This window comes from Pseudoliparis swirei, chromosome 23 (genome assembly GCF_029220125.1).
Source record: "Pseudoliparis swirei isolate HS2019 ecotype Mariana Trench chromosome 23, NWPU_hadal_v1, whole genome shotgun sequence".
In the NCBI taxonomy this organism is placed as follows: Eukaryota; Metazoa; Chordata; class Actinopteri; order Perciformes; family Liparidae; genus Pseudoliparis; species Pseudoliparis swirei.
In genome coordinates this window covers 9,950,088-9,974,772 of record NC_079410.1, presented here as the reverse complement: position 1 = coordinate 9,974,772, position 24,685 = coordinate 9,950,088, and the positions used below count along the sequence as shown (strand labels likewise).

The following is a 24,685-nucleotide window of genomic DNA, read 5'->3' as shown; positions in this document are numbered from 1 at the left end:
ATTAGCATTTAAGGATCTACTGAGACAGAGTGTGTTAATAATGCAATCAATCTTTGTATGCATATACCCCTCCAATGAAGGACAGGTGCCTGCGTCACCCTGCTGGTCTAAAAGATGTGTTCTGCAGTTTGTCCACCAGGTGGCAGCAGACTTACTAAAGTTACTCTCCCTGAGGTGTGATTTTGGTTTATTATAAACACTATACTTTCCATCGTTTGCTCCAAAGAACCCGCTGACAAGATATAAGCAACTGTCAGACAGCGACATCCATCTCTGTTTTTAGCATTAACTCTGGCTTGCAGAATATAACAGCAACTATATTGTAATATGTTAATCCGAGTGTATAAATCTGTCCCATGAAAGGGTGTGTAGTTAAATGTCAGGTCACACGAGGTCGGTGTCTGAGCAGCTCCCCTGCTGCTCTGCTGGCTGAGAGGAGACCAAAATAATCCACACAGATCCGTAAAAATGCCAGCTGCTGTCCTCTCTCATACCTCTATTCTCTCTCTCCGTCTCCTTGAGTTCCTCTCAATCCCAGATGTATCAACTAAAATATATAGTTCTCACATTTAAACACAACTGAGCCTCAAAAGTGAGATACAAGATGAAGGTTATTTAAGAAAAAGTTACATACATTTAATTAGAGGGGAATTCTCACATTATATATAGCCTATATATATATATGCATGCCTCCCTTATAACAATAACAAACAAGAGGCATTCTGTCTTAAATAAAATAAAAATGTCATGTATTGCAATTACATAAGTCTGCAGCGTTCAGGGCCGCGTGTCAGAGCGGGAGAGCGGAGCTCCGTCTGTGTTTTGACGCTCAGCGCAGCAGCGGAGAGGAGTCGCCGCTGTTGGTTTCTTCAGTCTAATCCGGATTAGAGTTCCTCCGGTCTGCAGCCACGACTCACAATGATCACATTATTCTGTATTGGGTTGAGTCCTCCTGACGCGAAGGGAAGAAAGCAGCGACGTGTGACGCTGCTGACGCGTTTTTGTTTTAACCAACTGAACTGTGTATTTCGATTTTCTTTGATCTTCCACTGAGTTGGGACGATTTTTTATTTTTTTTGTGTGCAACGAAGATTTGGCTTCCGAGTAAAGTTGAGTGAATATATGTGTTGCCTGCGGCCGGTGCATGGTGCGCGTCCCCGCGCTCTGCAGCATCTCCACTGAGCACTGCAGCCTGCACGTGAAGCACATTTCTGCACAAACCTCCGCCACTGATACCACGAGAGCCAACATGCCACATCCAGGTAAGAGCTCTGGTTTGACTGGGAGCGCCTGTTCCTTTTTGTAATGCCGTAGAATAAATAGCTGCCCTTGAATGAGAAATTAGAGGACTTGCGACCTTTTTCCACAGGTGAGGGCAGAGACAGACCGATGATGGGGTTCCGCATCTCTTGGGAAGTTTAAATGGGACGGTTCTCTGAGTGATGGCTTGACCGACATTGTCCATTAACTGTGAACCTATTTTAGCCCCGGAGATATTGCCTTAACGAGTGTCTTAACTGGATGAAGTACAGCTGTATTAACACTGACCATGTGATACCCAGACAAACACAGAGGCCAGAGCCAAATGTGTCATCAGGGTCAAGTGGTAGTTTGGGGGACGCGTTAAGCCCTGGACCACCTGTGCTGCCAGGATGCAAATACAGCCACATCTAGTCATATCCAACTGGGTTTTCATGTTCCAAGTTCCTCCCAGTAAGTAAAACTTAATTTCCTTGGATTTTTATTCTTGGTTGAACAAAACAAGACATTTAAAAACGTCCCCTTTGGCCAAAGGAAATTGTGATGACATCATCTCATCATCTTTTGGCATTTCATCAACAATTAATCAATTGATAGATAAATTAATCGTCAATACTCATGAACAGCTCTGTGACCTTTCGTCTGGAAAATGGAATTTAAGTACATTTCATTTAGACGAGATTAGAACTTTGCCCTCTGACCTCAATTAGGGGCCCGTCATTAACATTAAAACAATAAAGACATTTCTCATGAACAAAATCTGCTCCACTTTCCTCTCATAAGGGACAAACCATAAACTGAGGTTCCATGCTTTAGTCCTCGGATGTCTTTTCTTCCTTCCTGCAGAAGTTCCTCCACAGCCTGACTGGAAAGCTGCCAAATCCCTCTGGCTCCGTATTCTAGCAGCAAAGGTTTTCCTCTCGCTGTCAACACAAACTGATCCAAATGAACTCCGAAGCAGAAATTGATTAGAGTAATGCAGGACTGTCTGGAGCACCTTACGCACTGGCAGAGCAGCACTTCTGGTTAATTAGATTTCTCACAGAGCGCTTCAGGTTGGTGCTGAGACTGAACATTGCTTCTTTTACAAACAGTGTGCAGAGAAGTGAAGAGATAAGATGGGAGCCAATGACAGAGTTAAATTAGGGGAGGGACATGGTAGCAAAAGATAATCTCGACCTCTCATCAAAGTCAGGGCTTTAATCTACAATAATTAAGAATGGCAAATTGCTCAAGTGTCTTATTACTGTTGCATTTTCTCCTGCTGTGTTTATGTAACAAGTGCACTCTAAATAAGCTTAGCGCTGACTGAAAATTGTCAATTTTCTTATGCTGCGCTTCTCTGTAAGCACAGACACTTTTCCTTTGCTCATGAAGTTCACAAGGAATCTGCAAATGTCTCTGGAATTGGAAGACACTGATTGCACATTCATCAGATTGAATTCAGGTCCCAAGTGTTTTGATTTCCCGTCGTCAAAACCTATTTAGTCTGGAGGATTACAGTTAACCCCTCTCTGTCTGGATCGTCGTGGGTTTGGACCATGCGACCCATAACACACAACCGTTGTTGTCACATGGACACAAGCTGTGACGGGATCGTTCTAGATCCATAAACCTTGATTTCCCAGAGGGAGTGTCTAATTGTTATGCTTTCGAAGGCATAATGGACAGCAACTAGGGTGTGGTTAAAAAAGGCCACTTGTTCTCCCAGTTATAGTCGTGACATGTTGAAGCTTAAGCCTTAATAACTGTAACTGAAACTGAGCTCTTACTCTGAGTCGTAACTGATCATTTGTCCTCCAAATGACGACAATTGGATTCTGTGAGAGAGTCCGGGCTGTAAATATCATTTACAAAAAATATTTTATTCATCTTAAGGGGTGAGTTGGGTTGTTTACCAGTGCATCAGATATATTCACCTTCATCGAGCAGGTGCCGTCACAGATGAAGCTGAAGCTCAGAGACGTGATCTTGTGATTGCACAGTCGCTGTTTTGAATCCCTGAACCATCTGCAAGAATCCTGTCGAAGGATGTAAATAAGAAACGGTCTTCTACGTCTTGCACCACTTGAGAACACATTGTTGCCCTGACTATCCTTCAGTGCTCCTCGGAGAGGACAACTGTTAGGCCCAAACCAGGATGGGGGATTGGATCACTTCATCTAATGTGGGATTAGCTCTCACTGTGGGATTAAAGTATTTGTGCTAATGACTCCTTGTGGATAATTCCAGAAACAAAGCACTACTCCACCCCTACCTAGGCTGTGTGTGAACTGACAGCATACACACACACACACACACACACACACACATACACGGATCCCTGCAGAGGAGCAGTAAAAAGAGGAGAGAAAGGACGGTGGAGATTAGAGCAAAGGTTTGAGAGAAAATTTCAAAAGAAATGGAGAGGGAAATAAGAAGGTTAGAGCAGCATGTTGGACTGTCCTTTAAAATAAATGTAACCACCAACTTTTCTTCTTCTTTCTCACCACATATCCAGCATTCAACACGATGAACTACAAGCTACCAGAGGAGGTTGTTGCATGCAGTTAAAGTGCTAACGCCGTGCACCATGTCTTGAGGGACTCGGATTGGTCGACCACATCCCCACAGTCGCTCCTGATTGAGGGCCAGCATGGAAGAGAGCGAGCTCATCTTCAGCCTGGACGGCCACGATGAAGGTCCCGCCGTGGCCTTCAGCAAAGCGAAGCAACACAAAAGGGAGAGCCAGCCCGACCTCAGCCTGGGGATGGATTTGGACCTCAGCCGAAGCCACCGCTCCCAGCCTCCCCTTCTGTCTCGCTCCCCCTCATCCCCGGGCTCTTTGGCGGACCTATCGGCATCATCGGCAGACTTGCTCGTCACTACCAACCTTGTCAAATCCTCCTCCTCAGACCTGGAGCCGGGGGAGGGCAGCTCCCTGCACGGCAAACCTCTGCTCAGCCTGGTCACGTCGCTGAGCACCGAGATCTCCCGCCGGGTCGAGCCGGAGGTCAACCTCTCCAAGTCGGACTCCAAGCTGCATTTGCATCCCTGGAAGCAGCTTACCCATCCAAAAATATCAGAGGCCAGGTCTGTCGCAGACGAGCTGAACGAGAATGATGACTGGGTGTTGTCTCCTTCCGCTGGCGGCATGCCGCCCGCTGAGCCCCGCGGCAGCTCGCTGATTGCTGAGCTAGAGGACACACGGAGGAAGTTCTCCGAGGCCATGCAGGACCCGCTGAGCATGCTGAGTAAGATCATGGGGGACGAGAGCTCCGGCAGCCCAAAGCAAGGGAGGGCTTCTGGTGGGGGAGACTCGCCGTCCTCCCAAGGCAGCTGTGGCAGAGACGGTGGCAGGGAAGATGCAGATGTGAAGTGCCGAAGGAGAGCTGAAGGTGAGCACATAGGTGTGTGTGACACGCCTTTGAGAAGACTCCAAAAGAGCCCCTCAACAACATCGTCCTTCTCCCCAGAACGCCACAGCGGTGACAGCCAATTAGAAATCTGCACTTATGGAGACGTGATTCAGGTGGTGGAGCTCCAGAGTGGATCCAGGGGGACGACACATAGAACTTACAGCCAGTCTCGAGTCCCCGTGCCGGGCTCCTCGCTGCCTCTTCACTGGCTCCTCCCTGTGGGTCTTCTGGCTTATGGTTTCTTTGTGCTGCCCCTGCCCTCCTATGTCACGGGTCTGTCCGTGGGGGTCGCATGTGGCTTTATGTTGGGCCTGGCCGTGGTGTTCATGTTTGCTCCACGACATTCGTCGGCCAGAAGCAACAAGGGTTTGGGTAGATCCAGATCCCTGAACATGGAGCCACCGGACGGAGAGCTCACGGTTCCAGAAATACTCAAGGTAACGGATGAGTGAAGTAGAACAGAGAGAGGTGTACACATAAAAGTGACACGCCGATGTTTCATCTGTCTACTTGTATCCGAACATCCCTGTTTCTCTTGACTGTGTTCCACTAAGTGTAGCACAGAGCAGGAAGCCTGTTTTGGTTTTCCTGTTGCAGATTTGGCTACATGGAAATGACCTTCAAGCTCTAATGTTAGAGAGATCAAAACAACAAGCAGCAGCAGCCATGTAAGCTCGAGTGATAGTTGGTGCCTAATGGATCTGTTTTTAAGTAATTACTTTTTTGGAAAATTGTCCTCAGGCACAGCAGGTTCACGGCTAAAGAGCACGCTATTTTAATAATAGCTTTCTCAAAGCACTCCTTTACAGCTCGGCTGAATGAGTAGGGCTGGCTGCGTTGATAAATGCAGAGTTAGCAGGTTCATTTGAGGTCATTATTATAGGTATAGAGGAGTTTCTACCAGCATCCATTTCAAAGACAGTGTTAAATGAGACAGATGTCTCGTGTTTCCCCTCCTGCTGAGCTGTATTGTCACAGATTGGACCACTTGCTGTGAGTTTAATTGGCCTGAGTCGAGTTTTTGCTAGATTTACACTTTAAAAAAACAAAAACACAAAGTCAGTAAAACACGTCAAATTATAGCCAGCTCTAAATAATTAATTCCAAAAGGAAAAAGGTTACTCATCCTTTTCGCCCAGGGCTGGATGAATGAGACGCACAGCTACGACCCTGAGACCTTCCACCCCTCCATCACACACTCCGTCTACGTCACCCTGGAGGGCAGCCAGCTGCGCCTGGCATACCCTCGCACCAACATCCCCCGGTGGGCATCGTTCGACGAGACGTCCCACGAGGCCGTGTTTCTGCGTTCACGTACTTACGCGCTGGCTAACTCTAAGGTCAGTACGTTCTATGGACACACTATTATAACGCCTGGGTCCTCGTGTTCCTCAGAGAGGAGAAACAGAGAAGGCGACCTCTCGCCTGAACTCTCATCTCTCTGCACCCACATTGTCATCTAACACGGAGATGAAAGACCAGAAGGATTACGACCAAAGTGATGACGGTCCTGAATAAACTCAACCCCCAGTAGCATATAGAAGCAGGCTAGAATAAAGCCACCACACAATCTGATCAATGTGGGGAGCTCTTTGGAAATGACAAACTGTCAACACAATGTCTGGCTGCCAGTATCTCTTGTAGAAAGAAACCCATTGATAAAAAGAAAGTGACACTTTTACTGAATCATTTGGTCCCAGGTGTCTCTTTTGCCGCCCGGTTTGGCTCGCAAGAGGATCTGGAACAAGAAGTACCCCATCTGCGTCACTCTGGCTGAGGGGGAAGTAGGCGAGGAGAGCGTGATCGAAGGGAAGGAAGAGGAAGAAAGGGCAGAGAAACACACGGCCCCGGACCACCAGCCTCCTGTCACCTTGTACCTGTTTGGCCGCACAGGAAGAGAGAAGGAGGAGTGGTTCCAGCACTTCTTGTCTGCCTCTCGGGCTGAAGCCCAGAGCAGTGTGAGCAGGGAGAACGCAGGTGAGACGGTGTTTGAATACTTGGTGGTTGGGAGCGATTGAGCAACACGCTTTCCTTGTTCAACACATTCAATTCAGTTTTCAATTCAGTTTATTTGTATAGCCCAATTTCACAAATTACAAATTTGTCTCGGAGTGCTTTACAATCTGTACACATAGACATCCCTGCCCCAAAACCTCACATCGGACCAGGAAAAACTCCCAAATAACCCTTCAGGGGGAAAAAAAAAGGAAGAAACCTGCAGGAGAGCAACAGAGGATCCCTCTCCAGGATGGACAGGTGCAATAGATGTAATGTGTACAGAAGGACAGATTTAGAGTTAAAATACATTCAATGAATATGACAGAGTGTATGAATAGTTCATAGTTGGCATATTCCACGATGGAGACCTCCACGATCCATCAGGCAGATGGCGGTGGGGAGGAGGAGTGGGCGGAGTCTCAACAGTGGGCGGAGTCTCAACAGGACAGTGGCGTAGTCAGGAGCAGGAATTCCACGACCCAGACCTCGATGATCCATCAGGCAGATAGGATCTATGCCGTCTCATAGGGTCCGATGACCCCATGAGACGTGAAGTCAAAAGGACTCCGGGGAGAAAGCAGAGTTAGTAACGTGTGATTGAGAGATGAAAATCAGAGAAAAAAGAGGAGATAGGTACTCAGTGCATCCTAAAACGTCCCCGGCAGCTATAAGCCTATAGCAGCATATCAAGGGGCTGGACCAGGTGAACCTGATTCAGCCCTAACTATAAGCTCTGTCAAAGAGGAAAGTCTTCAGTCTACTCTTAAACGAGGTGACTGTGTCTGCCTCCCGGACTGAAATTGGAAGCTGGTTCCATAAAAGAGGAGCTTGATAACTAAAGGCTCTGGCTCCCATTCTACTTTTTAAGACTCTAGGAACTACAAGTAGTCGCGCATTTAGTGAGCGTAGCTCTCTAGTGGGGCAATATGGTACTACAAGCTCCTTAAGATATGATGGTGCATCACCAATCAAGGCTTTGTACGTTAAGAGAATAATTTTAAAAGTGATTCTTGATTTTACTGGGAGCCAGTGCAGAGCAGCTAGTGCAGGAGTGATGTGATCTCTTTTCTTAGTTTTAGTGAGAACACAAGCTGCAGCATTCTGGATCAACTGGAGGGACCTAAGAGATTTATTAGAGCAGCCTGATAATAAGGAGTTGCAGTAATCCAGTCTCGAAGTAACGAACGCGTGAACCAATTTTTCTGCATCTTTTTGAGACAAGATGTGCCTGATTTTTGAAATATTACGTAGATGAAAGAATGCAGTCCTTGAGATTTGCTTTACGTGGGAGTTAAAGGACAAGTCCCGATCAAAGATAAGTGACACATGTATACATTTGTTGTTGAGTCAACTTCAGGACAGATTGATGATCATACAGATTTTGTTACATTTACGAGCTCCTGCCGCCCACTCGCCTTGTGCCTGTCTCTTCTCTGTCACTCAGAAGCACCATGTGCTGGAGACGCTGCTAGAGAAGGCACAGAGGAGCTGCACGATTTGCCGGGAGCGCTGAAAACAAGAATGCTATTGGAGTACAGCACCTACATGACTCAACTGATTGGCCTGCAGAGCTGCAATCCCGCCCCCAGCCCCTACAGTGACACGGGCCCCACAGCCCACAAGAAGGTCAATGAGCAACACTTTAATGTATTTTTAAGAGGTAGTATCAGGTATAGCTTTCACTGCAGGGATGTAAACTCTCTGTAGGTTTCATTTACAGCCTGAGCAGATATGATAACTATGTCTGTGCTCTCCTGGCCCTCTGCTTGTCATGCTAATACTTTACATACCTTCTATTGATAAGAGCAGCTCTGTGCTTAGACCAGCCTTGTGTAGGACACATCTCTACTGGACCAAATGTCAATGTGCAGAAATATCAGGTATCATCTAGCTGGAAGGATATTAATAGGAACGGAGTGCAGAGCTGCTAATCCTGGTTTGGCAAGAAATTATACCTTGCATATTAGTCATATTAAGTCATGTACACTCTGGAAAATGCATGGGCAAACATAAATGCTTGCACTGCAGACTCACAATGAAGAACATGCAGGAGATGAGCCCAGTGCAGGTTCAGTGGCAGAGGGACGCTCTGCAGAGGGCCAGCCCACCTGGGTGAACTCCCTGGTGGGACGGATCTTCTGGGACTTCCTGCAGGAGAAGTACTGGACCGATCAGGTGGCGCACAAGATCCAGAAGAAACTCAGCAAAATCAAGGTGAGCGTGGATAAGGACGGTGATTAGTTTTTAAAGATCAGTCGGAGGTCCTTGGTAAACAAAATGAGTGATTTAACTGATTCTCTTATTTTGTATTATATACACATTCATCTTCGTATTCACACCATCAGCAGCAGCATCATCAGGGTCATGATGACTAATGACGCGGCCAGGCTACAGCGAGTGCACGATAGGTCAGATTATTCTCGACTCAATGATACAGCCTGACCAATAAGGCTGGTTTATGCACCAAGGGCATATGATGTGATATTAGGCACATAGGCGCTGCAGCTCTCTTTCCTCCGTGTGTGTGTGTGTGTGTGTGTGTGTGTGAACAATATAGTAAAAGGATGGTGCGTGTTAAGAGCAGCGTAGGAAATGCGATGCTGCAGTGCCATCACTGCTCTACTACTCACTCCCACCTTTGCAACCAGGGAATGCATTATCAGCACACACACACACACACACACACACACACTGCAGGTTTTATACTGCTCGCTCATTCGTTTTTTAAGTAATTAGCTTCCTCTGTGGGGCGCCTCTATTTGTATTCCATATGGCTTTTTTATATCCGACATGAACGCAGCATGTTTGCTCACTAACGGTGTTGTTTATCTCATTACAAGTTGCCATACTTCATGAATGAGCTGACGCTGGCAGATCTGGACATGGGCACTTGTCTACCTCAAGTCCTCAGCACCTCTGCACCAACACTTGACCGCAGAGGTACAGTTGTGTGTACTTACACCCATACATGTTGCATTGAATAAGTACTCATTCATATGCGCTCTTGCTTTTTTTATTGTTCGCCATGTTAGAGGGGAGGGCTCAAAGCATCGCTGTGCCGAAGTAAAGCACAACAAACCCACCAGCTTGGCTGTAAACTCTTTAGTCTTGCCTTTTGCTTTTATAACATGTTGTATGTGTAGGTCAACTAATAAAGTTAAGCCAACAGTCTCTACCTGAATTTCTTCTCTCAGACACAAACCTGCAGTCAGCTCAGGCCACGAACACATGAGTTGTATTAGTTAATCGCACCAACCCTAAAAGCTTTCCATTGAGATAACAATCCAGTTGGCCCTGATGGATCTTACTTTACAAACACACCCGAGCTATCCTCTGTTTGTCTAATGTGCAACAACACAGTGACACATCTAGACGTGATGCTTATCTGCTACCTGTTTACCGCCCTCTGTCTCCCTCTTTTTAACTCCAAGGCCTGTGGCTGGAGCTGGAGGTGATGTACACAGGCTGCCTTCAGATGTCCCTAGAGACTAAGATGAACCTGTGTAAACTGGGTAAAGATGTAGAGGACGAGGCTCACAGCGTCCTGGAGACCCAGCAAGTGGGGTGAGGCCCATCTCCCTTTCATAGTCCTCAATAGATGAAGCCCAAAGAGGAATGAGTCTCCTCAGTTCAGTGCTTTGCATTAAGAGGTACCACTGGTGTGTTTTTCAGCTCTAAGCCCAGGCTGTGTGTACTGGCTGATAGCGATGAAGAGTCATCCAGCGCAGGCTCGTCTGATGAAGAGGAAGTCCCCCCCTTTGAGCTGCAGGCGTCTCTAGGGGAGAAGAGCACAGTGGTAGCAGCTGAAGGGTAAATGATCTCACAGGTCAAACATACCATGGATTACACACCTGTATGCATGCTGGATGTGCAGGTGTTTAAAGGCTAACAAAAGGCCAGGAGATATTTTGACTTTGTCAAACACAGGTATACCAATAATGTTTTCATCAAAGTTTTATTTTTAAATCCAACGTGACAAAATAAAATGCAGAACAACATAATGCAGTCACTATGATTTGTGTGTGTGATTAATGATGCTGATTGCTGACATTTTGACCTGGTGCAGAGGAGAAAAGCACAGGTGGACTTAATGACCTTAACAGCGCTGCATCGTTAAGGTCATTAAGTTCACCTGTGCTTTTCCTGCCGCGCCAACTAACTGTCAGAGCAAGTGTCTTATGTGTAAATGTGTCTATGTGTTTATGTGTGTTGATTATTCCGGCCTTCAAAGGCAGGAATGACAATAAAGGTTTTGAAGCCACAGACTGACATACTGCATATTTGGTTATATTGTAGATTCCAGAGAACTTGACAGCTGTAACAACCACTTGTATGTTAAATAATTAGTCAACATTTTTTGTAAATTAGGTGATTTCCATATGATTTGAAAACACTTGATCTGGAATGACTAATTTGAATGTCCCAATTGCAGTAATTTTCAAATTCACAGCCCAACACTGAATTTGTAATCCTTGATCCAGGCACACTGGTGGCAGCACAAGTAGGAAGATCTTAAGATTTGTGGACAAGATAGCAAAGTCCAAGTACTTCCAGAAAGCCACCGAGAACGAGTACATCAGGAAGAAGATCGCTGAGGTGTCTAACATGCCTCTGATGCTCAGCGTTGAGGTCCTGGAGCTCTCCGGCACTCTGGCCATCAACATCCCACCTCCCCCTACCGACCGGATATGGTACTCAGTTTACATTTCTCTTTCATACCATTAACTAAAAGATTTTCGTTTTCTCAGTTTTTTTTTCTCATTCTGTCCTCACAGGTACAGTTTCCGTGTGCCTCCCAGGTTAGACCTTCATGTGCGACCCACACTCGGGGAGAGGGAGGTCACCTTCACTCATGTCACTGAGTGGATTGAGAGAAAACTGCAGTGTGAGTTCCAGGTCAGTCTATTAGTAAATCTATCAATGTGCAGAAAACATAATTTTTTTTTTTTAAAGAGCGATTCAAACATTCTCTGTGACGGTATAGGAGTATGAGTAGTCCATTTTCCATGTCATTAAAAACCGTGACACTAATTATTAAATTTGGCTTTGTTGCCCCTCAACAGAAAGTGCTTGTGATGCCCAATATGGATGATCTGTATCTGCCCCTGATGACATCCGGCCTGGAAAACCCACCTGCATCCCACCAATCGTCAATCCATTCCTCATCCCACCAGTCCTCCATGGAGTCTCAGGATTACCTGTCGGAGTAGTGCCCCTTTAAGGCCATGGATGAGATTATGTCGATGTAAAAAAAAGCCAATGTGCAGCTATTGCCATGACTCTCGAGTGTGTCTGAGGCTGCTGCTGCTGCTGGGTACCGGCTTGGTGTTTATCTTGAGTTGTTGGTTGTAACCAGAGCAGGAAAAAATGCAGCTGAGCAAGGCAGTGACCTCGAGACTGTGAGATTGCTGCTAAAGTGCCCCTACTGTGAAGATGATTGAACTGTACAACAGTTAGAGCACTTTTTTTATTTGATGCCAACAAAAGATGTTAAATACCAGATGCACGTCAAAACAAGGTTGTTGATGATCACTGTTAAAGAATGCTGAATTAACAAACTTTCCATTAAATCCTTTTCTAATCCACTGATCCTGATACGGGTTGTGAAAAACATGGGGATGATAATGAGGATCAAGTTTCCATGGTTGTTTCTGAACAATGTAAATATGCTCATAGATTAGCAGCTAATAAAATCCTGTTAAAGCTATGGTAATTGTTCAACTTAAATGTATAGCAAAGCCAGTTAATAGCCTACAAATACACACCATATCAATTATGTAACCCCAATGTCAATGTCCATGAAAAAATCACACAGTGTGTTGAAAACTGTTGTTTTTCTGAATTTTATTACTGTAGGAGAATTGAGAATTTCTTTCAGGCGTCCGCGGTCAGAGGCGCCGTCAGTGTTTTCAGGGCGTCTTTCTTCAGCGGCCCCTGCAGATGAACCAGAGGTCAGTGTGTAAATAGTGCACAAGGAGTCAGCTGTGATTATGTCAACCTGCAGAATTTGCTGTTCATCAAACTTTTGTCACGCTCACCATGAATGCCTTCTTCTCCTGGGCAGTCTGGAAGCGGCCATTGCCGAATTTTGATGTGGTGTCAATGAACTTGAGCTCGATGGTCTCCAGGGACTTGCGAGATGTGTGCACAAGCAAAGACTAGGGGGACACAAAGATGTACACATACAGTTCATGTTCTGCAATAATGAATTTAAGAATCTTGCGTTTAACTGTCAGAGTAAATTAGATGCTACAACATACTTATACTGCAAGATGCCTGTGAGATCTAAAAGTCACGGCGTACCTTTCTGAGGGTGAGGACGCGTTTCTTGGTGCCGACGACGCAGCCCTTCACCATGACGAAGTCATTCTTCACTTCACCATAGTGGGGGAAGCCTCCCTACAGGGTGGTGTGGGAATAACGACATGAAAGACATAAGACATTTGCTATAATTTACTATGAAGCCCTGACAGTAATAATATATGCACTAAATGAGAGCACCATCACACCTTTTATGCTACATTGATATAACTTAGAAAATATGATCACACTCATAATACCAGCAGCGATACATCATGATGCTTTATAATGCTGTGCACAGAGCTGCAGTTTAATGTGCAGGTTATTATATTGTCGTTACAGAATCTCAGAGAGCTCTTTTGTAGTGCATATGATCGTCTTGAGAAGTGAGAGTACCATGGGCGTGATGGACTTCTGGGTGGTGTCGTAGATCGTGGAAGCGTTGTTCTGGATCACCTTTCCATCCCGGATTTGCAATGCCTTCCCAATACGGTAGATCTGAGGACACATGAGGAAATGAGAAGCTCAAGCATGACCACATATGGTAAACCTATATAATATACTCATCATAATGTTGCTTGTGGTTATCCAACAAAAGTGTATTTACAAAAGAACGGATGACGAGGAAGTCTTATGGGTGAAATGATCAATGCGCTAACCTTCTTGTTGACCTCAGTCCGGTGGTTATAGCCCTTCTGACCTGCACGAGCTATAGTGTAGGACACACGGGCCGGATGCCAGGCTCCAATACAGGCCACCTTCCTCAGACCCTTGTGAGTCTTCCTGGGAAGCTTCTTTGTGCCCCAGCGGTTTGTCACACCTATCGGCACAAAGCGACAGAAATAAATATATCCATTCCAATTACCGCATGTATTGTACAAGCCCTTGGACGGAGACAAATAGTCCGAGCATGTTGCCAACCTTTGAAGCCGTGACCCTTGGTGATTCCAATGACGTCGATCATCTCGTCCTGGGAGAAGACGTTAGAGACGGGCACGGCTTGCTCCAGGTGCTCCTTAGCCCAGTCCACCTTGTCAGCGATGCTTCCCCCGTTGAGCTGCACCTCCGCCAAGTGGGCCTTTTTCTGCTTTATGGGCAGCAATCGCATCTGGAAATGGAGAAGCACTTAAATCTAGAAAAGGATTTTCTAATTAGAAAGTATTTCTCGAATTAGATTTATTATTTAGCACAATTCAGGGCATGTATCACATCCCTGAGAGTCAAGGGCGCATCTTGATCTCATTATCACTTATGAAGCTGACAAAGATCCCTGCAGCACAGTTGAGAGTTGAGATCTTGGCTGATCTTCATATTGTTTGCTGTTAACACAAAGGTTGTCTTTCGCCAAAGCCTGGGTGAGCAGCCATGTTCTGCCCTAAGATTTATTTTTAAACTGCTATTTGAAACGGCCCCCTCCAGCGCTCCCCCCAGAGTGTCATAGTCAGAGTTAGCTCTTAGTAGCACGGGGTATTTGGGATGTGGCAGCTTTTCTTGTCATTGCATGTCGTCAGGCAGATAACTCTGATACCTCTTCCCTTTTGCATGGGTGGATTCAATAGGTGGATGCCATCCAATCATTAGACTAGTGTAGTCTGACTGGCACAGTTTGCCTTTAAACTGGATTGTGCTTTGAATGTATGTATAAACTGGCTGGCCTACCTGAGTGTGAATTAAAACCCTGATTACTGAACAGTATTTCTTCATGTGATTGAAATCCTTGTCCAGCTGTTTCTTTCCTGTCTCATCCTGCCACTTCCTACTGTACTTGGTGAAGGCCTTCTTCTTGCTCTTGGACCTGAAATACAAAAAAAAGTGTCAGCAAGGGAACAACGGCTCAATGTACACATACAAGGGAACATTGTATAATCACACACCAGTTTTTATAAAATCTGCGCCTGCACTCATCACTGAGATGCTCAGCAAAGATGGTTTTGAAGGAACGCAAGCCACGGACAGTCTGAATGTATCCCACTAGTCCCACTACAAGGATAGGAGGAGTGTCAATGATGGTAACCGCCTCCACTTGCTCTCGCTTTGATTGCTCTGTGGGAGAAAAATTGAATATATTCATTTGCTGAGATATTTAGTAAAGCTCGATCGAGCAAAGCATTTTAACAGTTGCAATTCATTGTATATAAACCATTGAGTAAATCCTGCACCAATTTAATAATGTAATTATGTTTCATTATTTTCAGAAGCTAAACTGTATGTGCTATGTAAAGAACACTGTAGGGGACCAAGCAACACCTGATCTTATCAGCCCATTATCCTCTCAAACTAACAAACAGCGGACTCAAATATAATGGTTTTTTTCTCAATCCTCCCATGCATCCAGGGTGCAATTAGTCTACATACTGAGGCCAATGCGGTGCACAACCCTCAACGTGTGGGTCATGCCAGCCTTGTAACCCAGGAAGGCAGTGAGGTGGACAGGTTGGCTGGGGTCATCTTTGGGCCACGTACGCACACTGCCCCGATGCATCTTGCTACGCTTGTGGGGCAGGAAGCCCAAGTGTCCATGGCGGGGTGCGTGGAATTTGCGATGAGACTGTAAAGGTATAAGCCACACAGAGTAATTTCTTAATAATGTGAAACATCATTAAAATAATAACACAAGAACTACAGAAGACACATCCATGCTTGCTTGAACTCTAAAAAGCAATCCTCTGCTCTTTTTTATTGCAATATCCAAAAAATCTTCAGTTATTAAAATCATCTGATATCAAGGGCCTCCAAACATGGTAATAAAATGAAACAGGATTTTAAAAGAATACACTGTAATAGAGTCAAGTCCCTTAATCTGAATGTGTTTTGCCTTCTGTGTGATGGACTTTCTAGATTAGTTTCTATGTCACAGTAAATATGAGTCAGAAAACCAGTCCATGCCGAATAATAAACACAACTTAAACAATGGAATTCCGCATAAAAGGAAAATCGCCATTTCAGTATTCCAAACTCCTCAAATGCAGCCATGAAAAGTATACATTTCAATATGCCTTCTCTTCCCTCATAAATCCAGATGGACAAACAAAGTTATAAACTGCACACACATGCACACATGTAGACAACAAAACTGCAAATAAATGTATCCTTTATAGTAAAGAAAGAGCCAAAGAGTATGAGGAGCACTGACCATGTCTACGCTCGGTCCAGTCGAGGAAAAGAAAGAGGACAGGGCCAGTGCTGAAGGGTCATACATAAAATGGTACAAAGCGTGAGGGGTCTAATTTGGTATTTGGCCCAGTTGAGGAGACGTATCCCCTTTCAAACAAGGCACACCTCTGCCAAGTTTCTACATGAGAAGATAGGAGGAGGGAATCCTATCTTAATCTCTGTGGTCTGAGGTGGTGAGGAAGCCCTGTGGACAGGAACCCATGAAAGCGCATGAAAAGAGAGAGAAAGGAAGAAGAAAGTGTTTATTATAACTAGACCTGGTCGGCTTTAGGACAGATACTACTTACTTATTGAGACTTGGCTGACCCAAGTTGCTAAAGCATTACACTCCTTCTTTTAAGTTCCATACATTCTCTGGCAACTGTGCATTAGTTTACAGCATTGCACCACCACCTGCTGCATTTCCATGGTACAACACCTCCACCTGTGACCTTTACCCTCTAACCTTTATGTCTTTAACATGCTGTAAATTAACTTGTGCTAAATTCCTCGTTTAGTATAATATTTCTAAAAAGTATATTGTTCTGAATGAACAGGACAAAACGTACCTAGATAACATTGCAGTTGTACATTTGTTGACCTCTATTTCGCCATGATGGTGTCTTCTGCGCATGCGCCATATCAAAAGGAGAGTTACCGAGGTCGAATTGTAGGAAATCTCGAGTCCTGGTCAAACGAAGGCAAAATGCCGACAGACTATGAGAAAGGAGCATATCCGGAGCCTCCGCGGCAGACTCCGGTTGTGGACAAACAGACGGCGCTGCCAAACCCGGCCGTGATTCTGTCTCAACTCTTCTACTACTCCGTGGACCTGCCTGTCACCAAATTTCGAGGTAACCGAAGCTAACCGGAGCTAACTGGGCTCACAGGGCAGCGCAGCAACGCAGGCTTTCGGGAGACGTGCTGTTGGTATATTTGACCTCATAACACTGCTGCCAGTGTTGTGTCCATCACACCAGATCAACTACAGGGCTGTGCTGTGTGGCAGTAATGGACCGCGGGAGCTCGCCGTGTATGCACCAGAGGCTAACCTAGCTGTTATGCTAGCTAGCGTCGTTCGTAGACCGATCGAATGGCCTTGTCTGGCGTTACAGGTCACCTGACTGTTTGTACACCTTTGGTGTTTTCTCTCTCTCTTCTAGATGCTATCGACAGTATTCGGGCCAACAACAAGCCGGTGTACTATCACCAGAAGTTCCGCCGTGTCCCTGACCTGACGACTTGCGAGGAGGGAGATTACCTCTGCTACTATGAGGCGGAGATGCAGTGGAGGAGAGACTAGTGAGGATAAGATCTGTTCATCTAGCTAGAGGGACATGTGGGTCGCCAACACCTAGAGAATTGAAACTGGCTTGATTACCACAACACACTGGGACCACTACAGCACAATTAAATATTTAGATGATGGCAGCTTTACTTAATATCGAGGCCTTGCTCTTGTGAATAACCTTGTGTCAAAATCTGCCCTAGTGTCTTGGCACAGGCAATTCAAGGAAAGAGCATGATTTCAGATTGGGAGGAGTTAGTTCTTGGAGGTTGTTATGAAATATAATGAGCTGCCATGTGTTGCCTGAGGTACCTGATGAATACTTGAAGGCAACATACAACGAGAATGTAGATGGAAAACAATTATATCTATACAGGACTGTCTCAGAAAATTAGAATATTGTGATAAAGTTCTTTATTTTCTGTAATGCAATTAAAAAAACAAATGTCATGCATTCTGGATTCATTACAAATCAACTGAAATATTGCAAGCCTTTTATTCTTTTAATATTGCTGATTATGGTTTACAGCTTAAGAAAACTCAAATATCCTATCTCTAAATATTAGAATATCATGAAAAAGTATACTAGTAGGGTATTAAACAAATCACTTGAATCGTCTAATTAACTCGAAACACCTGGAAACACATTTTCAAATGTTTGATTTTGTTTTGCTGTTATAAATCTTTTTTTTAACTTGGTCTGAGGAAATATTCAAATTTTATGAGATAGGATTTTAGAGTTTTCTTAAGCTGTAAGCCATAATCAGCAATATTAAAAGAATAAAAGGCTTGCAATATTTCAGTTGATTTGTAATGAATCCAGAATGCATGACATTTTTGTTTTTTTAATTGCATTACAGAAAATAAAGAACTTTATCACAATATTCTAATTTTCTGAGACAGTCCTGTATATTAACCCACAATGTGCCCCTTACGTTATGGCAATAGCCCTCGATATGAATGAATGCACACAGTAGAATTCTCACGCGTATTTTGTGATTTTTATCAAACTGCATCTCTACACAAAAATAGTCTTCACTGCACACAAAGTTAGCATTATATATCAATGTAAACAGAAAAATGTAAGATTCACAAATGTATTCGCACAAGTAGTTTGTATGTGAATCTAACGACATCCAAATGTCTTTGATAAATTGTAAACTTCTGTGTGCATTCATCAATCTAGAGACTGATCTGACTATATGCACTGAGGTTTCGCCTAAACCTCATCAAACATCTTTGAGATTAATTGGATGCAAATCTTAGCATCTTGTGGACACCATTTGCATTAGAAGTGTATTAATGGCCATGGCTTTGAAAGGAGATGTTCTACAATCACATTATATAGGTGTAGTGTTAGGCAGCCCAAACTTTTTTGGCCATGCAGTCATGACTTGTGTTTAATAGTTATTTCATTACAAGACCAGTCTTATTACAAGGACTCTATAGTTAATTCATGCACATGTAAGGATCCTGGTCAGGGTGCCACTAGGTGTCCATGTGTTGTTGCCTTCACCCCACAGTAAAGTGGACCAGGAGATTTTGAAGGTGGTCCAGGAGCGTATGAGGGCCTGCCAGCAGAGAGAAGGAGCCAGCTACCAGCAGAACTGTGCCAATGAACTCCAGCAGTTCGACGAGGTGGCCCACAGCTACCAGTCACGCTGTAAGTATTGTGCAGGTTGGAAAGAAAATGTGGAATAATTTAGGAAACCTACATGCCAGACTACTGGCTAAAATACAGTTTGGCGAGTGCTTTCATAGTTTAAGGGAGGAATTTGACCCTTACTGCTTATTATTGTACATATACACTAAATCAGAATTCTTTTAAAATTTTATTAATTGGACAAAATCAGTGGGAAAACTATTTTTAATAAATTATAAAGTTTTTACTTTAGCGTGTCGTTTGGTTTTAAATTCCTAACTTTTTTTCCAGATGGAGACCTGGGAGCATACGCCAGCGGGAGGAAATGTCTAATGAAGCAAAAGGAGCGGATGAAGGCTCAAAGTGCTTAAGTTACCTACTATATGTCCCATGTAATAATTGTAAAATAAAATGTATGTGATAATCCATTAGTGCCTAACATTCACAAAGTGCTGCACAGCTAGTCAGACGGTCTGCGTGTTACAATTACTGGAGGCTGTGGTGCAGGAACTTTAAAGGGATTTTCCTGCATGTGTCTTAGGTTAACCAGAGGATGAGAAGCTTACAGTATGTTTGCAACCTATAAAATAGCTGTAATTTGGACTTCAGCATTTGCTGAATTAGGCTCTTATCACTTGATAACAGCTAAGGGTACACTGCTCAGCACAGGGTGGTCCTTTACCAGGATTTCAAGATTTGATGTATAGAGCCCAGGCTCCGACCCATGCCGATGTGTCCTTTGGCAAGACACCTCAATTGTGGGCTGGGCAGGTGGAACCTGAAGTACAGGTCCATTAACCCAATCCATGGTAAAATAATCTTATCTCCCACCATCATGAGTTCTGCACAAGTAAAACAAACAGGTTTCATTTTGTGTCAGAATGTTTATTCAACAATTCTCTGTACAAAAAGTTTATGTAGATGGTGGGACAGGCTGTCCCCTCTGCACAGACACCCTGGTGTGAGTCTTGGCCAGATGGTCAGTGAACTCCTGGTAGGGAGACTTTGTGAAGACTGTCTCCTTCCACAGGTCTGGTGTCAGATAGCTGTACGTCTTGGAGATGGCATCGAAGGTGGCCTTGGCTGATGAGGAAATTTAAAGAAACAATGAGGACATGCTCAAGATGGCGCTCTATGCATAATACTAGATGATGTGTTTTGGGTTACAATGTTGGACAATGCAAACTACACCACTGCAATGGTGATGCAGAGCAAGGAGAAAACTTCAGCAACACAGATGCATCTTAAGCTGCGCAATCATCAGAGGATTCTTACCGAAGTTGCCGAGGGTGGCAGTGCAGCCTCTGGCAGAGGTGTAGCAATCATCGATACCGGCCATCGTGAGCAGCTTCTTGGGCACGGGGGCGGACACAATGCCAGTACCACGGGGTGCAGGGATGAGACGCACCAGCACAGAGCCACAGCGACCAGTCACCTTGCAGGGCACGGTGTGGGGCTTGGCGATCTTGTTACCCCAATAACCTCTCCTCACGGGGACAATGGACAGCTTGGCGAGGATTATGGCACCACGGATGGCTGTAGCCACCTCTTTGGAGCACTTCACCCCCAGACCCACATGACCATTGTAGTCGCCAATGGCAACAAAAGCCTGTAAACAAAAAAACAGTTACATTTGTACCAGCAACACTATGGGATGACATAACTCATAAAATAAGACCATCCCCATACAATTAATGACTCACCTTGAACCTGGTGCGCTGACCAGCCCTGGTCTGCTTCTGAACAGGCATAATCTTGAGCACCTCGTCCTTAAGAGCAGAACCCAAGAAGAAGTCGATGATCTCTGACTCCTGCAGGAAAGAATTTTAAAAACATATTTAACAATGCATCATGACACCACATTTGGTATTGCAACCACATCTATGCACTTCATTATCAATACAAATGCATGATATCCATAATATATTGAAAATACTATACTTCATCACATCTAAAAGAAATGAGTTCATAATCATGGTTGAATGGACTCTTGTCAAGTCACTTTGTACAAAAGTCAGCCAAATGATATTTAATCTGAGCAAAGACATAAGCAATTGCCCACCAACATAGAAGTTGTAAATTAGAAAAGTACAATATCCTATTGTGGTGGAATGTTAGATAGTTTAAAGATTGGAAAGATTTTGGAAAATGCATTGAAAACGAATTTTTGATGTTAAAAGGACTCGGGTGTTTGAAACTTCCAATAGAAGTTGTACCTCCAGTGGGGATGATGGCACAAACAATATACACCAACAATGATCTTATTTGCACGCAATAGACATATCTTTATCTTTGCTTCGCGGTAGCCATCCTTCTAAAGGTTAGCAGCCTGTCACTGTTCGTCATCACAGCCTCCTTACTTTGATAGGTAGAGAGTACAGGTAGATCTCCTCCAGGGATTTGATCTTCAGGTCCTTTACCAGGCGGCCCAGCTTGGTGACGGGAACCCACTGGCAAAAGACAAAAGCATCTGTTAGTAATAGCTGGTGGTTTTCTGAATTATTAGGATATTGTTTAATTAGTCATTTAAACATTAGTGAGGGTTGAACTTACTTCCTTGTCCTCGGCCTTGCCGCGGGCACCGCGGCCCCTGCCACGGCCTCTGCCGCGTCCACGGCCTCGGCCGCGATCCCCACGATCGCCGCCGCCGCCGCCGCCTCCTCGGCCACCTCCTCCAAAACCTCCACGGAAACCTCCTCTACCACCGGCGTCGTCCGCCATTTGCTGCAGAACAAAATACAGGTCAGAAAGTGTTTCCTATAAACCTCTAAAGCCTCAAGTTAGCGAGCATCTGACGCGCCATGCATCTCACACAAAACGATCACCGCCGTGTTCATCGGTCGGTCAACATCTAAGAATATCTCAAACTCTGTCACATTATTATCGTAAATATTAGCCGGGTTTAGAAATAACATATATAAGAGTCATTTAGTTGATGTGACGGTTGAGTTTAGCAGAAGGATGTGTGAGATAAAGCACGATTTTGGTGGGGAGGGATTAGTCTGCATTCGACTTACGTGATCTTTAAAACAGGAAGAAGACCGACGTGAAGTCTCGCCGGGTTTTATACCAATGACGCTATCGCGATACTACCTTTTTCATAAAAACATGCTCACTGCTGCCCCTCGCGACAGTTTATTCTGAACCGGACGATGCCATATTAATTGGAGTTGTATCGACTTTATTTCATCCAATCTTAGATACATTTAAAAAGAAATAAAACAATCTCCCATTATCAAAAATACTTTTTACAGTAAAAAGCTCTGAAATACTAAAAGCAATATATTTTGCTTATTACTGATTACAATATAATATATTTGTTCTGCCTTTTTGTATATATTATGTATGCATTCACTTTATGTGTTGTCCCTTGGTTTGCATTATTCAGTAAAACTGTTGAACAATAAAACCTGACCTTGTCTCATGATTTATTTTTTGTTCGTGAGATGCATCATTCATTCTCATGAATGGTGATCAGTATGACAGTATAAAAGAAAAATACTGTATTAACAAGAAAGACGAAACTACAGCACAAGATTGTTAATTCACTCTTTTTATTCATATATCTATATATTCTAAAAACACACAACTTGAAAGAAATGAACACATGCTGAAATTATATACAGCAGCAGCCAATTAGCAGCAGTATTGTTCCTCAGCCGTTGCTGTTGTTGCTCATTGGAGTCCCGCTGTTGACACTGCTCTCTCCAAGGTCCTCTTCTTCCACCTCGTGCAGATCGTCAATCACTTCCAGGCTTTCACAGATCAGCCCTATCTGCCTCTTCATGTGGGTCATGGTGCTCTGCATCCTCCTCATCTTCCTCTGCAAGGTCGTTGCGATGGCCCTGTGGTTCCTCTGACTGGCTTCATACTCCTGCCTCAGTTGCTTGTAGCAGTTGTGTTGAGCCTGGGTGCGATGGGAGAGAATCGTCCCGCAGCCCATGTGGCAGGGCTGACGCCAGTGGTCGCAGTGGCGTGCATGGGTGTCCAGGTCCCTGCGGAGGAGCTGTGCCTGGCAGCCCTGGTACGGACAGGGGATGAGCTCGTACAGACAGCTCATGCTGTGGCAGTATTGCTCCGAGAGAGAGAAGGTCTTTGCACAACCCCGGATCTCATTCTTACACTGTAAGAGGCCAGATACAGAGAAACACAAACATATCAGTATGGTTTACATAGCACGACATCCTTCTCAACCTCTGTTTTTTTTTATCTTAGAAACTGATACCTTGATCTTCATGCGTCCAATAGATTTGCTCAGCTTGAACATGAGAAAGATCAAGCTCGAGTTTACAGGCTTCCTGCAGCAAGGGCAGGTCTCCTGCCTTTAGGGGATAAACAACATTTAGTCCTTATCTTTGCATGGGCCAGACATGAATAACAATCAAATGGAGTACAACTTATAACTGTTCTCATTCAATGATATTGACCGATATCATGTTCAGTACCTCTTCAGCCACTGCAAGATGCATTTCTTGCAGAAGATGTGGTGGCATGCAGCTCTTACTGGACACCTGAGGACCCCCTGGCATATGGTGCAGACCAGATCACAGTCTGGAGTGTCCACAAACAGCTCCACATCATAGCCCCCACTTTGTGTTGACACCTCTCGGTCCGCCTGGACGTGGCCAAAATAAATACTATAATTTATTCTGAGTTATAATAATATTGTATAAATACATGACATTGAAGGTTATAGTTGTGCTAGCTGGTGAGTATTGTATCTCCAGCTGTAAAACAGTGCTCCATATCCTACCTGCAACCAGTCCACAATGTTTTTAGCATAAAAGCCAGTGAAGACAATACAGAATTGTTCTGGAAAAACATATGACTGATTACCTGATAACAAAAAGCAATTGCAATCCTTCAAATAGAGAATTACTGAATTATAACGCATGATGTTTGACATTATCTAAATATTTGCATTTTTAGTTAATTATAATGTATAATAATAAAAAGTAACATGACACCCATACAATACCATTTATTTAAAAAGGAAAGCAAACTCACTGAGAAAGTAGCTCTTTGACCATTAACGATACAACCCGATGTGTAATATTGATTAAGTACCGTTTAGTATACCGATAAATACTTAAATAAATAAATAACAGTTGTGTACTCACCATGATAATCGTCTTTCTTCACCGTGTTTCCATTCCCGGCGCTTGTTTAGGCTACTCCATATCGGTCCACTCACATGTCACACGCGAAACACCCCCCGCGTTATCAATACAACACACACATGAACGTTCCTGACACAACGTGAAGGAGGGACCATGCGCATGTGAGTTTGTGGAGACAAATGAAAACAGAAAATTACGAAAACGAAGGGAGATAATAGGGCTCATTATGGAGCGCGTCCTTTCCCTGCTGTTCTAGCACCAAAGCTCAGCCTCCACGCGTCAAACAGGACCTTGTGAACATGAATAAGCCCGATGTTCTCAACAATAGTCACCTGTGACTCTATTGTTGAGAGCATCGGGGACGACATCTAAAAGTCACTGTTTCTTTTAAGACTCTAATGATAACATATATTTCACCCGTGTTACTCGTAAATGTATTTCCCTCCATAAAAACTATTAGTTCATGCGCTTTTTAAATATAATTCAAGTTTGTTTACATGTTGACAATAGATGCTGCGTTATGAGC

The 24,685-nt window shown here is 44.2% G+C and overlaps 5 protein-coding genes across 7 annotated transcripts; 2 read left to right on the top strand and 3 right to left on the bottom strand.

Annotated features, from left to right (window-relative positions):
• Window positions 1-932: 932 nt before the first annotated feature.
• LOC130189158 (testis-expressed protein 2-like) lies at window positions 933-12,363 on the top strand. 3 transcript variants are annotated; one of them, XM_056407863.1, is made up of 13 exons: window positions 936-1,262; window positions 3,761-4,637; window positions 4,716-5,095; window positions 5,798-5,998; window positions 6,359-6,635; window positions 8,101-8,282; window positions 8,685-8,870; window positions 9,497-9,596; window positions 10,088-10,220; window positions 10,329-10,466; window positions 11,138-11,347; window positions 11,432-11,552; window positions 11,720-12,363. In XM_056407863.1, the coding sequence occupies exons 2-13, from the start codon at window positions 3,896-3,898 to the stop codon at window positions 11,864-11,866; spliced, it is 2,817 nt and encodes a 938-aa protein (XP_056263838.1). In that variant the 5' UTR covers window positions 936-1,262; window positions 3,761-3,895; the 3' UTR covers window positions 11,867-12,363. The 3 variants fall into 3 exon arrangements, with proteins under 3 accessions (XP_056263839.1, XP_056263838.1, XP_056263837.1); XM_056407864.1 differs by having other exon boundaries at window positions 933-1,262; window positions 3,761-5,095; window positions 11,432-11,541; window positions 11,720-11,810; XM_056407862.1 differs by having other exon boundaries at window positions 3,761-5,095.
• A 120-nt stretch (window positions 12,364-12,483) lies between these two features.
• LOC130189171 (60S ribosomal protein L3-like) lies at window positions 12,484-16,170 on the bottom strand. The gene is made up of 10 exons (XM_056407888.1): window positions 16,090-16,170; window positions 15,312-15,504; window positions 14,831-14,999; window positions 14,616-14,751; window positions 13,878-14,064; window positions 13,616-13,776; window positions 13,353-13,454; window positions 12,960-13,055; window positions 12,695-12,814; window positions 12,484-12,590 (listed from the first exon to the last, which is right to left on the bottom strand). Exons 1-10 carry the CDS (start codon window positions 16,153-16,155, stop codon window positions 12,531-12,533), a joined length of 1,290 nt encoding a protein of 429 aa, XP_056263863.1. The 5' UTR covers window positions 16,156-16,170; the 3' UTR covers window positions 12,484-12,530.
• A 578-nt stretch (window positions 16,171-16,748) lies between these two features.
• On the top strand, window positions 16,749-19,465 carry ndufb10 (NADH:ubiquinone oxidoreductase subunit B10). Its single transcript, XM_056407900.1, has 4 exons — window positions 16,749-16,963; window positions 17,273-17,411; window positions 18,921-19,060; window positions 19,331-19,465. Exons 1-4 carry the CDS (start codon window positions 16,816-16,818, stop codon window positions 19,408-19,410), a joined length of 507 nt encoding a protein of 168 aa, XP_056263875.1. The 5' UTR covers window positions 16,749-16,815; the 3' UTR covers window positions 19,411-19,465.
• A 438-nt stretch (window positions 19,466-19,903) lies between these two features.
• On the bottom strand, window positions 19,904-21,775 carry rps2 (ribosomal protein S2). Its single transcript, XM_056407895.1, has 5 exons — window positions 21,593-21,775; window positions 21,400-21,489; window positions 20,743-20,850; window positions 20,315-20,648; window positions 19,904-20,122 (listed from the first exon to the last, which is right to left on the bottom strand). The coding sequence occupies exons 1-5, from the start codon at window positions 21,758-21,760 to the stop codon at window positions 19,953-19,955; spliced, it is 870 nt and encodes a 289-aa protein (XP_056263870.1). The 5' UTR covers window positions 21,761-21,775; the 3' UTR covers window positions 19,904-19,952.
• Window positions 21,776-22,576: 801 nt separating this feature from the next.
• On the bottom strand, window positions 22,577-24,232 carry rnf151 (ring finger protein 151). The gene is made up of 4 exons (XM_056407897.1): window positions 24,160-24,232; window positions 23,485-23,654; window positions 23,265-23,361; window positions 22,577-23,162 (listed from the first exon to the last, which is right to left on the bottom strand). Exons 1-4 carry the CDS (start codon window positions 24,160-24,162, stop codon window positions 22,695-22,697), a joined length of 738 nt encoding a protein of 245 aa, XP_056263872.1. The 5' UTR covers window positions 24,163-24,232; the 3' UTR covers window positions 22,577-22,694.
• Window positions 24,233-24,685: the final 453 nt, after the last annotated feature.

Excerpts from the sequence above, each read along its gene's own strand:
- LOC130189158 (XM_056407862.1), top strand. The coding sequence starts at position 3,896 with ATGGAAGAGAGCGAGCTCATCTTCAGCCTGGACGGCCACGATGAAGGT. Across the intron at positions 5,999-6,358 it reads ACGCGCTGGCTAACTCTAAG|GTGTCTCTTTTGCCGCCCGG; the intron begins GTCAGTACGTTC and ends ATTTGGTCCCAG. Across the intron at positions 8,871-9,496 it reads AGAAACTCAGCAAAATCAAG|TTGCCATACTTCATGAATGA; the intron begins GTGAGCGTGGAT and ends TCTCATTACAAG.
- LOC130189171 (XM_056407888.1), bottom strand. The coding sequence starts at position 16,155 with ATGTATGACCCTTCAGCACTGGCCCTGTCCTCTTTCTTTTCCTCGACT. Across the intron at positions 14,752-14,830 it reads CGCAGATTTTATAAAAACTG|GTCCAAGAGCAAGAAGAAGG; the intron begins GTGTGTGATTAT and ends TTTGTATTTCAG. Across the intron at positions 13,455-13,615 it reads GGACTGAGGTCAACAAGAAG|ATCTACCGTATTGGGAAGGC; the intron begins GTTAGCGCATTG and ends ATGTGTCCTCAG.
- ndufb10 (XM_056407900.1), top strand. The coding sequence starts at position 16,816 with ATGCCGACAGACTATGAGAAAGGAGCATATCCGGAGCCTCCGCGGCAG. Across the intron at positions 16,964-17,272 it reads GCCTGTCACCAAATTTCGAG|ATGCTATCGACAGTATTCGG; the intron begins GTAACCGAAGCT and ends TCTCTCTTCTAG. Across the intron at positions 17,412-18,920 it reads ATGCAGTGGAGGAGAGACTA|TAAAGTGGACCAGGAGATTT; the intron begins GTGAGGATAAGA and ends TTCACCCCACAG.
- rps2 (XM_056407895.1), bottom strand. The coding sequence starts at position 21,760 with ATGGCGGACGACGCCGGTGGTAGAGGAGGTTTCCGTGGAGGTTTTGGA. Across the intron at positions 21,490-21,592 it reads GCAAGGCCGAGGACAAGGAA|TGGGTTCCCGTCACCAAGCT; the intron begins GTAAGTTCAACC and ends GTCTTTTGCCAG. Across the intron at positions 20,851-21,399 it reads TGTACTCTCTACCTATCAAA|GAGTCAGAGATCATCGACTT; the intron begins GTAAGGAGGCTG and ends TCTTTCCTGCAG.
- rnf151 (XM_056407897.1), bottom strand. Across the intron at positions 23,362-23,484 it reads ATCTTGCAGTGGCTGAAGAG|GCAGGAGACCTGCCCTTGCT; the intron begins GTACTGAACATG and ends TATCCCCTAAAG. Across the intron at positions 23,163-23,264 it reads TTGGACGCATGAAGATCAAG|TGTAAGAATGAGATCCGGGG; the intron begins GTATCAGTTTCT and ends GGCCTCTTACAG.